General features: G+C 41.7%; 1 protein-coding gene across 3 annotated transcripts in view; it reads left to right on the top strand.

Annotated features, from left to right (window-relative positions):
* The first annotated feature begins 6,271 nt into the window (after positions 1-6,271).
* fubp3 (far upstream element (FUSE) binding protein 3) overlaps positions 6,272-13,141 on the top strand; it is a 33,035-nt gene continuing 26,165 nt past the window's right edge. For 2 of the 3 annotated variants that reach the window (XM_079524658.1, XM_079524656.1), the window contains exon 1: positions 6,272-6,631. In XM_079524658.1, coding sequence (XP_079380784.1) covers positions 6,494-6,631 — 138 coding nt within the window. In that variant the 5' untranslated portion in view covers positions 6,272-6,493. The remainder of the gene's footprint in view (positions 6,632-13,141) is intronic. The other variant, XM_079524657.1, reaches the window with a different exon arrangement.

Genomic DNA, 13,141 nt, shown 5'->3' with positions numbered 1-13,141 from the left:
TTGAATTTACAGTATTCAGACCCTTTGCTAGGGTGTGACAATTACAATTGTAGAAAAGTCACCCATCCATCTTCATAAAATCCTGCAGTTCACAGTGCATGTCAGATTAAAAACCAAGCCATCACATCCAGCAACTTCTAGGGAAGATCTGGAGAAGGCTATAAAGAATTGCTCATTTGTACACACAAATAATAATTCATCTGAGCTAACAGATCTGACACTTTGTTTACCTAAATATGCATGGAAGAAGATTTGACCACACTACTCTTCCTACAGCTGGCAGTCAGACCAAGATCCCAAAGGCCACCCTGACAGAGAGGGGGAACCTGCCGAAAGGTGACAGAAACTGTACTTAAGCACATGAACCAGAACATCCCTATTTCTGGGGTGAACATTCACCAAACACAGCATATCTACAAGCTCACAATGCATCACAACCTAATACGTTATGAACTTGCAGGTGGGCTATCTTCGGCCCACAGAGCAAACCCGGGTCAACTAAGTATTAGTTTACTAAGCATAGAATTGGTTTAAGTGGTTAAAGCACTCTGAGCACGAGGAAAAGACTCTTTGTCTTGAATGCCAAACAAATATGCCTGCAAAGAATACAGGAACTTCTCATCACCTGGCTAACTCTGTTCTTAGAGTGAAGCATTTTAGTGTCATTCATGTCAAACATGTTTATACTTTAGAAATCGCACCTGTGAAGAGAGGCGATTTGGACACCAACATTTGGTGTCCAAAATGCGGAAGTGCAAACGGGCGCTCAATGTTAAAGCCCAGATGCACGGGGTTTCCTCGTCATAACTCCACGGGTCTGCCTGCAGTCCCTCCTCTTACCACTAGGGCCCAGTGCTTCAACGTTGGAGAGCCTCACTGGGGCCTTGGCTAGCGCCCTCAAAAATAAATGTCATAGCTACTCTACAGACTCACACAACGCTGCTATTTGAGCTATTTTTTAATATTTTTAAAGAAATTAGGCGAAAACATTTAGCCTGGCATCCCTATTTATTCAAAATAGGGATGCCAGGTGCAAAGTTAACCTGCTAAATGAACAAAGTTTCAAAAAGATGTATCGCTATAACCAGCTGTACAAAAAAAGCCACCTTCATCATTACCACTCCCTCCTCCACTCCCCAGGGCAGTAGTAATGCAGCATGTTTATCTCAAATCAATAGATTTATCCCCTTCCCTATAAGGGACTACTCTCTCCCCTGCCTGTGCTCCCAGGGGTCTACTGCTGGGTTTGTTTGCTGGCATACACTCATTATGTTCTTCGATCTGTTGCGCTGCTAGGTAGTGAAAGGATGATTGGCCTATCAGGTTCAAGGTGGCAACTATTGTAGCCTTCCCTCACACTCTTTCTGAATCCTTGAATGTTTGAGTGAATTTGGTTATATGTTGGTAATGCATTGTATATGTACGCATTGTATATGTGTGAACTATACCCATGCAGGGCATGCATACAAAGTATTTGGGGTTTAGTTTGTATTTGCATGGGTTTTATCTAGAATAATACTCTAATGTTGGTTTCTAATGACCACTAGATGGCAACATATAAAGTGCATCTGATTTAACTTCTATATATAATATCTGTTCTCTTTTGTAAAGAAGCCATGTTATGTATTGTGTGACAGTGCTGTTTTATAGTTGATTTGTGTGTGCACTTTGCTCATTCATTTAGTTGTCAGTATCTCTTTGAATGTCAGGCTAGTGAGACATGCAAAGGAGTAGGAATAGATTGCAAATAGATTTGAGTGCACCAAAGGTATAGTCAATTCCACCCCTAAAATACTGCACTCCTGTGGTTGTAACATGCTGTGAGGATTCAAAAGAATAAAATAAAAAAGATAAATAAATAAAAATGTTGTCCATCTCCAAAACTCTCCCTGCTTGTGCTTTTATTCCCATCATACCTTGGATTTCAATGATACCTTCTGTCCTGTCATTTGTAAAGACATCTCTATGGCAGCTAGCTCACTTGTGACAGCAGACGAATTGCCAGCAAAAACATTCTTTGTCAGCTCACGGTGCAAAGAGCTCACAAACAAGCCTATTTAGTTATTATTTCCTCTCGGTCGACGCAGATACACACAATAAAGCGTAGATTTTTATTTTTTGGAGTAGAAAAAAACCATCAGAAAAGAACAGGTGGAGGCCAGGAGAGGTAAGGGAGGGGTGGGCATGGGGGGGTACTGGTGCCAGGGAGGGGGTCATAGTGTCCCTGTGGAGAGAAATAGTGGAAAACATCCGTCATTTTCACCACATGATTCCCTGTAATTGAGTCATTTAAGATACAAATACGGGGTGGAATCAAAGCAAAATGGCTAGGGTGGAAGAGGAGGAGGCTGAAAGAAAAAGGAAGAGAAAGGAAAAAACCGAGAGATAGCAATGTACTTCTCCTCTTATTGGACGATGCAGATCGCTTTCTTTTCATCTGTCAATCAAGGCACTAGGCAGGATGTGACCTGTCAAGAGTTTTTCTTTTTTGGTAATTTGTCACTTATGGCTGACATTCACCTGCCACGATATGGCAGTTCTTCTTAGCTTCTATTTGATCTTGAAACAAGATCAACAAACTGATATACTCATTGCAGCTACATAATATCCCCAATGTTAACTCTGAGTCTGTAGAAATGTAACCAAATGGACACTTACAGGTTAATTTGGTATTTGTATACCATTTCAGAGTTACAAATCGAAAGATTAACACTGAGGAGGATTTTGTAGTGTATACAAAATTTAGGGGTCCTTTTCCTTAATACATAATTATTTTTTTTATATAATTTTTATCCCACGATTTTGTAACCCATTTTTCACCCCTGTGTTAATTATCTAATGTGATCCTGGGCTCTACACACCCTCCGCCAACCTGGGGAGAGCAACGGACTTGAACTCATGCTTCCTTCATGCATGAGTGTCCAAGTCGCTCCTTTACACCTGACAGGGGGGTGTTTCCCTGGTTAGATGTAGTGTGTGGAAGGAACACGTTATTCCAACCAGTTCCTTTCCCCTCCATCAGGCGCCCCAGCTGGCCAGGGGGAGGCAGTTTAGAGACCAGGATTACTGCATGTTTTTGTGAGGGTACCTACCCTAGGGGACACAGGGAGAACATGCAAACTCCACACAGAAAGGCCCTTTTGCCCACCCCGGCTCGGGTATGGGCACTGATGACGTGGAGGAGAGGACACGCCGCCAGAGCCCACAGCGTCCCGAGCGGGAATCGAACCTTCTAGCTGTGAGGCAACAGCACTACCGACTGTGTCACGGTCACCGTGCCCCAATATATTATTTTTTTAACACGCTGGCCCTTTTGTTGATTTGTTTGTTTACTTATTCTAAAGTGCAATCTGGAACTTATTTTGTATGGTAGAGTATGTTAATACAATGTCTCATGTGCGGGAGATGTGGGTTTGAATCCCGGGAAGGAGACAAGTCTTATGGATTGTAACTTTAATTTCAAGGGTCTGGAAAAAAGAAGAAAAATAAGTAAGCTACTGGTGTGTGTGTGTGTGTGTGTGTGTGTGTGTGTGTGTGTGTGTGTGTGTGTGTGTGTGTGTGTGTGTGTGTGTGTGTGTGTGTGTGTGTGTGTGTGCACACACACGTGTGTGTGCGTACATGTCTGTGTGTGTGTGTGTGTGTGTGTGTGGGGGGGGGGGGGTATGCATTTGTGCACATTTCCTGTGTGAAGAAGGGAAAAGAGATAATGCATTGCATATGCAGTATAGGCTACATGTAATGGTTAGTGACTCACACTTGTCACACAACTGATTTAAATTAAACCACACTCAAAGGTTGGGCTTGAAGCCAGTAAAATTGCGGCATTGTCTTTTATTGCTGGGGTTGGCGCTTCAAATGTTAGTGGCTTTTCTGGAAGTGGCACTAAATTCTTTACTCTCCACAGACTATGTGTTTGTATTTGAATAAAAGCTGTGCTTGAGACGGGGATAGCAAGTGGTCTCTGAATGAAACAATATCCCTGAATGTATCCTTGCCTTTAGAAATGTACGTCCATGGAGGGACCACAGCAATTATAAAACAATTATAGTTTCACATAGCCTGCTCTTTTGAGGGAGAGGAGGGTCGAGGAGGTAAAAGCTCAGTTGTTAAAAAGATTGAGCTCGCCAGTGTTGGTGTGTCGTTTCCACATATGTTGACAGAATCCCAATGAAGGGAGGGTCCAGGAGTGTATGTAGCCTGCATGCCTAGCAACAGAAACTACAACAAATGAATTCTACAAAATGTCTTCTACATCAGTTTTCTGATAAACAAATGTAAACAAACTTTTTCATGTCAAGGACCAGGACCACCAAATATATGTATTTGGCCACGGATTAACCATGCAATAAAGGGATTTGCTAAATAATTCAAAGTACATTTCTATATGGACTGGTCTGTGTTTTCCTGTAAATGCAATGTGCTATATTGTTACAGATGTGCAAAACTGTAAACGTTTGTTTCAGCAGAGCTAGCTGTAACACTACAGCACGACGTCGACAACACAAGCATAAAACATGAAAATTGTGTGCATTTATCCAGACACATTATCTTAAGTCTCTCACACACGTTCATTGATGTTCATTGATGATTGATTGGTCCATTGGTGTAATTTCACCACTCCTGGTAGTGTATGTTCCTTTTTTTTGTTTTTATAATTTCTGGTGAAGAGCGGGTTTTGTGCTGAATGCAACATACTAGCCAGTGCTTCCTAGTCCTAGGTGACCATTGGTTGCACTTACACACTGAATTTGTTTGAGTGGCCCTAGTTTATGTACATTTCACCACAGTGAACCCTGTGGGCAAAACTTACAGTCACTCGCAGACACCGCTTAATTCTATTCTCATCCAATTCTCACTACTTGAATGACAGCGTTCCAGACATGAACACCTGCATAAGTGTCGGTGGCGGGGGGGTTGAGGGGAGCATGTCTGACTATGTTTATAGCCAGTGCATAACCCTTTGATGCTCTGATTCAGACAGCATCTCCCAGCCACCTCTGGGTGTCTGAATACATTGGCTAGCACATGGTAGCAATATGTTACCACGGCCAGATATCATACTTCACTCAGGCTAAATTGGAGCGCTTCATTTAGAGGTGTTGGTCTGGATAGAGTAATAGCATCCCGCTAGCCCACCCCTCCACCCCCTCCGCCCACTTAATTTTTCTCCTTCTTTTTGGAAGGTGATAAAATGCCCAGAGGCTGACGAGGCAGGGAAATTGATATCTCTGTGTTGCCCCTCAGAGGCAACGGATCCATGATGAGACGTCAATCTGCTTGTCTCTAGGACAGCCAGGGGTAATCAGCTATATGTATATCTGAGTAACTTGAGTATGTTACATATCGGCATCAGGAATCAGTCCCTTAGATCTGAACAACATGCAAAATATATTTTCTGCACTCCATTTAATTTTATTGCTCATATCTGTCTTCCTGTATGTGAATCTTGATTACTGTTGTCAGAACACAAATTGGCAATTAAGAAAAGTTAATCATGTCCTGTGTGATCTTACCATGGCAAATATCCATATGTAATCAGTATTCACTGTATGTATTGCTGTATATAACTCACTACCAGGCACTCAATGAAATAAACATTGACCATTTGAACTGTTCTAGCTCCAGTCTAGGCTGCTATACTTGGACCTGCAATCATTTTAGACTTTACTGGCTTGCTTTCCCTCATCGAGGTTTGGATACAATTTACATAATCAGTTTGGAAATTTGTAGCAATTTTACTCTCCTCTGCTTAGCTGCTGGCAATTTCCAGATGTGCAACAATAGATGTTTCCACATGTGCGGCAAGAGGGGAAATCCAATATTCCTCCATCTTATATCTTATATCTTCATGTCTGGCTGAGATTAGTTTCACTCTGACCAGACAGATTATTACAATGTTAGAACTACAAACTAGCACAAGTCAATTTAGAAACATTACAGTGGCTCTCTACTGTGAACTAAATTATGCCAATTTATTTTCCAGTTTATTAAAAAATATACATATTTCTTGAAGATATCTTCTTGAAAGTGGTGTTGGTTGGGGGAGAGTTTACAGTTTAGAAAAAATAAACTTAGAATATATATATATATATATATATATATATATATATATATATATATATACCGGTATATACACACACACACACACACACACACACACACACACAATATATATATATATATATATAATGTTATTAATACTTTAATATTATCATCATTATAAAGCTCTGGTCTCTCCAACTACTCATCTGTGGTTCACAAACCACCACACTCATTTGAGCATGCGCTGCTGTGATTAACTCGCGAGATCCTCTGGCTCGCGGAGCTAGGGGTCGGCACGTGTGTTGCTAGTTTTTTTTTTTTTTTCCTGAAGTGTGTGTCTCTGAGCACAGTGTGTGTGGGTGTGTGTGTGTTTGTGTGTACTGTGTGTGTCCCGATCGAGGACCTCGCTCGATCTGCCTGCCTTGCCTTGCCTGCCTGCTGCTGCTGCTGGATGGCGATGATGGCGGAGCTGGTGCAGGGTGGACCAGGACACCAGGCCTCGGTGTCGGTGTTGGGCCAGCCTGGTGGTGGTGGTGTCGGTGGGACGAGTAAGGATGACTTCGCAGACGCCATGCACCGGATCAGACAGGTAACATGCGTTCACGTTGAAGCAGGAATAAGACCCGTAGTAGGAGTAATAATAAGCCTTAATCGGATGACACCAACAACAACAAAAAAACAGACCCCTTGCTTTCCATGTGGCGTTGGAAGTGCATTTTGTCCAACCCCTGACCCCCCCAAGAACCCCCCTCCCCTCCTACTGAAAACACTCCATAAGCCGTGTTTATAATTCGCCCGTACGACAGTGCCGCGCGTCGAAAATAGCCGATATACAAGCTCACTGGCTGTTGCGTCCGCGACGCCTCGTGAGCTTGTAGATCGGCTATTTTCGTCGAGCGACACCCCCTCGTACCAACCGTACGACGGGAGTTTAACTTGGCTAATGCACAGCAAACAAGCTCATCTGCTAGCCAAAGCTACATAACGCCAGCTTCCACTACAACAGTGTCTATTAAAGTAAATAAATGTTAACACAAAACGACAACAGCAACGAACAACACATGTCAGACGTGTCAAATAAACGTCTTGCCCCGCCAACGTCGAAGCGAATGTAACTTTTAATAATGACTAAAGCGACATGAGCAGCAAAGTGCAACCTGTTGTGAAGTTTCAGTTAGCTTATTAGCTGTACTACCACTAACACGAGCTCGAAGCATCCATTGCAGCCTGCTGTTTAGTTCCTTATGAAACCATGGCTGTCAGACATAATGTGTCATGATCTAAAGTTAAGCTCTTAAACCACTTGCACTGTTTAATAACAACATGAGCAATACAACGGTGGTGCTTTTGTCACTGGAAACATCAAGAGATTTGTTGGAAATAAAAGCAGTGTCAGTGCTGCGCTGCTAGGTTAGCTTGTCACTCATCCTTAGCCCACTATACGTTGTAGCATGCATCCCATTAGCATGGTGCAGTTTGGGCGTATTGGTCAAGTTATTAAGGATCACAATAATAACCTCGTTGGTCAGTTTAGTGGGATTAGTGCATTTGCCCACAAATTGGCAAAATCAGAGGTAGCCAATATGCCAACGCCACCTGTTCAAATAAGCCCACCCCTTGTTTTATACACTTGGGATTTACCTACTATACTTGCGAATAGTCGTAGAAGACAAAAGAAACACTACAATATATGTTTTCAGAAGACCGCTTAACTGATATTCCTTCAAGTTATTACAATCTATATGTATGTTGCGCTGTCATAATGTGTGTATCTTTCCAAAGTTGTTTGTTTCATAGTTGGCACTAATGTAATTGTGCCTGGAAAATGGATACTGTGTCAGAGAGTTTACCTGGACACATACAGTGTCTGTCGGCCATAACGTGTATCTTTGCTCTTTATTCCATTTAAGAATATTTTATGAAACCTCTTAAAAGTTGAACATAATTCTCTGGCATTGCATATACATTCATTTACAGTTTGTTCCTTCAGAAATGCCCAGATAAGCACATCATGCCTGGGTTGTGCTGGTGTCTATTTCATAATAGTGTATGCGCGTGACATCACCATCAAACCTGGAAGTTATGTGGGAACGCAACTGAGTGGAAAAAAACTACTTCCTGGCCATGACAGCCCATACATCCAAACAGAAATGTCTTATCAGATTACATTAAACGACATTAAACAATGTTAAACTCACTTTGCCACTCACGTTGCCACTCAATTTGCCATTCACTTTATGCATGCGCATACCCTCTACATTGAGGTCCCCCCTCCACTCTCTCAGCTTGTGTGTACTTCGCATGAGAGCTGGGGCTGGGAACTTGTGGACCAATGCTTCATCATACTAGCGTTTCTGCTTTTAGTCTCCCAGGTTGAAACAGTTGTTGTAGCCAGCTGTCCCTCCAGCATTTTGGAATGGGGACCAACCATAAATAGACTAAAAGCATCAACTCATGTTTATGTATTAGTCAAAATTGTAGAATCTACTTTAACTCTGTGAGTTTATATCACATTGAATTATGTTTCAACAGTTGTTTGACACAAGCACTGACACTTCATACAAAAACTTTAAGGTACATTGCAATTTTTTGTCAATCAGTCTTTCCCCTAGTAGTTGTTAATCAGTTTGAAACTGGCAGTATCTGCATATAATCCAGTAGCAAGAAGATAGAACAATTAAATCAGCCTTGAAAAGATATTGAGGTTTATTTAGTCCCTATTTATGCAAAACATATTGCACACTTTTTGTGATAATCTGAGGAAACACAATAAACTTGTTGTTACACCTCCGGCAATGCCACAGAGACCTGTATGAGGAGTTACTGCTCTGCAAGTTCATTCCCAAGCAATTTAAGTTGATTGTTGTCAATACTTGTGACTGAGCGTTAACCTGAGTGAATCTCACAGAGGCACAAATGTAATTATGTAGGTTAAGTAAGTCGAACTGGCTTATTGTCCGTATCAGCCAAGCAACGAGGGTGTCTATCCCCTTTACAATGTACTGTACTAGACCCTGGGAGATGGATTGCTGAGGTGGAGAGCCACACCTACCGCCAGCTCCCATTACTTGCCATGTATCTTAGTTACCCAAGCCATGCTACTCATACGATGAGTTGGCAGTGCCCAGGAGGATCGTCAAACCAATAACCTTGCTATTCAAAGGCTGGCACTTTACGGACTGATAGTCCTGGTAGCACTAGCTTAAAAAGCCAGTCCACACCAATGCAACTCTGTGTAACAAAACCGCATTTGTGACCATTGCAGTTGCCTGACTGACCAGTTGCAGACTGTTGCCATTTGTAAATACTCGTTGCAAGTAGTTGCATTATTGTGGTCTGGCTTTTAGTCGGTTAACCCTGCCAGACGACAAAAACAATATCAAAATACACTAATACTAGCAATTCTACACCCCTAATCCTGCTATTTTCCCTGTACAAGTGCAGTATCGTATAGAAACAATGTTTAGGATATGCCATAGCAGGAGATATAGGTTAGTGACACTAATCAGTCTTATCTCACAGTAAACATACCTATAGCAAACACACAACACAGTGAGGCAAAAGCTAGTCTAACGTCACTGATTTTGAACACACCTGTAACTGACATGCTCACAATACACATACAAACAAGAAAGGGACACTCAGTGGGGCACATATCTACACCACTAGGCATGACCTACTCGGAGCCAAAGTCATAAAGTGACATAGGCAGGGATGATGATTTGGATTTTGGAGCCTTGCAAGTTGCATCCACCCAAAAAGCATGCACATGGGCGGACATACACACCTGAATGTAGTAAATAGAATCAATGCAATCATTTGACTTAATTAGACTACACATTGTTGTTTATTGCAGTGGTTCTCTTTGACTTTTTCATGTCAAGGACCCCCACAATGACACTTATTAGCCCACAGACGGGGGTCTGCAGCCTAATAAGTGTCAATTTGGGGGTCCTTGATTTTAAAAGATGCTCTAGCAGTGATTTTCAACCATTTTAATTTCAAGGACCCCACAGTTTGACATGCATTAGGTTATGGACCCCCATTTAATGACATATCTCTGGGACCCCATTGTAAAATCTATGTTAATTTAACTCTGTGTACAAATGGAACCAAAATAACCCATAAGTCCATTTGGTTCCTAACTAACATTTAGCTGGGGATCCCCTGGAAGTGTGTGTCTGTGAAATGCTGTAGGTGATGTAATATAGTTTGAAGTTGTAAATGCCTGTGTGACTGTCTACCTAACAAAATACACACATGGTCTCATAATCTATCTAATCTAGAGTTTTACAAATCAGTGTTGATTATTATATGGGCGGTTTCGAATTTCAAGTGCGCCATCATTTTAAACCAGTCTGTTTACCTGATGAATTATGATTATCTGGATGGATTTCTGCTCCCGAATGGCAGCTGAAATTTCCAAACGGTAAGCACTGGAGTCACACACTTAAGTAGGTCACCAATTCTGGTGTAACTAGCCACCAAGACAGTGAAGTCATCTGTTATTTTATCTCTTGGGAGTGTACCAGTGTAACCAAATGGACCCATATTATTTAACATTATAATGATGCACAATTCACAGAGACCACCGTCGTTCATTTAACTCTGATGTAGGGTCGATGGGAATTATCAATTAATATTGATCGATTAACCGGTTAGTTGATAAGCTGCGTTTTTGTAAAAATAAATCTTAGAATCTTAATTTCCCTCAATGTCTAACATAATCTACATTTTGCTGATATACAGAAATAATACAAAAGGCATATTATATTCCTTAAACAAATATTGATTTGACCATTGACGATACAGGGACAGGCAATGGCATCTTTGTATGTGCGTACCTCGGCCACACGCTCGCGCAGACAGCATTACATTCACAGAAAACCACCCAATGATAGAGCCGCAGAATTTTCGATTAATTACGATTTAATTATTAATTATTAAGTTTAATTGATTAATTTCTGAACGGTGATTAACTATTAACATCCCTGCTCTGATGCAAAAGATGCAACATGGCCAAGTGTAATCGCCTACATGATGATGATTTGATGATTGATGATGACGATGATTGTTTATTTATTTTCGTGTCATGCACAGCTTGTGCCCAACCCTCATGGGTTTATAAGACACCCTTTCAATGCAATTACAGCATGTTTTACATTACATCATTTATGCATTTACAGCATGTTTACATTACATAATTCAGTGTATTACACCTCAGATGTATACAGAGTATTCTGCCTTCTTTCCCAAGCTTGACAGATAAAATCTGCTACAACGAAAGTCCCTTTGGCAAAACATATCTCCATTTTTACATAGTCATTTAAATCTACACTGTTGTTGAGTTGCTCAGGCCACACTGTGTAAATGAAAAGGGTAGGTTCTACAGCACAGGGAACTGGTTAATGCCAAGAATAAGATTTTCTTCCAGGAAGCAGGAATTCTGGGGAGAGGAAATGTAAAGGGAAATGGTGCAACAAAAATATATTGATTGACGCTTCACTGCGTCATTGGAGTGTTGAAAAAAAATTATCACATCACTCCCGTCAAGCAGTGACAGTGTTGGGTGCCAGTTGAAGCTTAATGTTGCTAACTTCCATTGAAAATGACTTGTAGCCTTTTGCTTTTTGGCCACTAATTTGCAGCTTGAGTGTGTACAAATGGATTGGGGTGGGGAGGGAGGAGATGTAGCAATCTTAATAAACTTGACCAACAGTACTTGACCACAGCAATGTTGGTGTGAATAGAAGAGTTGCTGCAGGAACATAATATATATTACAGTGATGCAAATAGCCTGCATCCTGCATCCAGACTCACTAAATTGAGGGGGGGGGGGGGGGTGTCTGAGAATAACATAGTTAGTTAGGATTGGAAAAATATTCAAGGTTTGGGAGATACCCGCGGAAACAGACACAGGATGATATAGTCTCCTGCACAGCCTACTGACCTGGTGGAGATAACAAATGTGACTTGCCGACAGTGACAAAAGTATTTGAGCTTGTGATGTAAACATGTTTTCATTATTTGTGTCCAGTAGTTGCAGATGGGGAGTGGGTTGTCAGTAGTATCCAGGAAACATGGATCCAGATTAAGCAAAACTACTGCAATGGCTTCAGATGAAAAACTAGGGATTTGGTCAAGGCGTAGGCCTCTTTTAATTTTGATCAGTAACAGCTACAGTATATTAAGCCTATTATCTTTCTGATCATTCATATGTGTGGCGTACACACTCGCCCCTGCTACAAGCATGTATGCAACTATATTGCATCCAATTTGATATTGGAAGCATGTAAAACGTAATCAGTGTTTCCAGCAATCTCTCAAATAATGTCTTAAGTTACTCCAACATTGTCAACATACTGTAGCTTTGTTTTATTTTGGGAGAGTTCTAAAGAGCACAACAACACACATGTGCTTCATCCACACAGTGGAATAGCTACTGTCCCATACAGGGGGAGCAACCGAAACGGAGCCACACAGTGGAATAGCTACTGTCCCATACAGGGGGATACTGTCCCATACAGGGGGATACTGTCCCATACAGGGGGATACTGTCCCATACAGGGGGGGCAACCGAAACGGAGCCACACAGTGGAATAGCTACTGTCCCATACAGGGGGAGCAACCGAAACGGAGCGACACAGTGGAATAGCTACTGTCCCATACAGGGGGATACTGTCCCATACAGGGGGATACTGTCCCATACAGGGGGAGCAACCCAAACAGAGCCACAGAGAAACAAAGACGCAGATGTACATATTGATGTACAGTACACAAACTGACACAGCTGAGCAGCACAGCCCACTAGTAGCGAGCCACATTGCTTGCTAACAGCTATTGAAGCTGGGAAGCGTATTGGCAGCAAAACTGTGGGTAGGTGGGGGGAAAAAAAAGATTTTTGGCAAATGTGAATTAATTCAGAATCACCCCCTCCCTCCCCTAATTCACAAATTGTGACAGCCAGGTAGGAATTTTAGCCATTTAACAGCGGCTAAAATGTTGAAAGTGCAGACAAATTGATCGGCAAAGCGTTCACCAAACCTAATATAATACAGCGTCGTCTTGAAATAATCCATAGACATACTGTAGAGTTGTT

Source organism: Electrona antarctica, assembly GCF_951216825.1.
Source record: "Electrona antarctica genome assembly, chromosome: 16".
NCBI classification, from domain to species: Eukaryota; Metazoa; Chordata; class Actinopteri; order Myctophiformes; family Myctophidae; genus Electrona; species Electrona antarctica.
The sequence above is the reverse complement of the archived record's forward strand: the minus strand, read 5'-3'. Positions and strand labels throughout refer to the sequence as shown.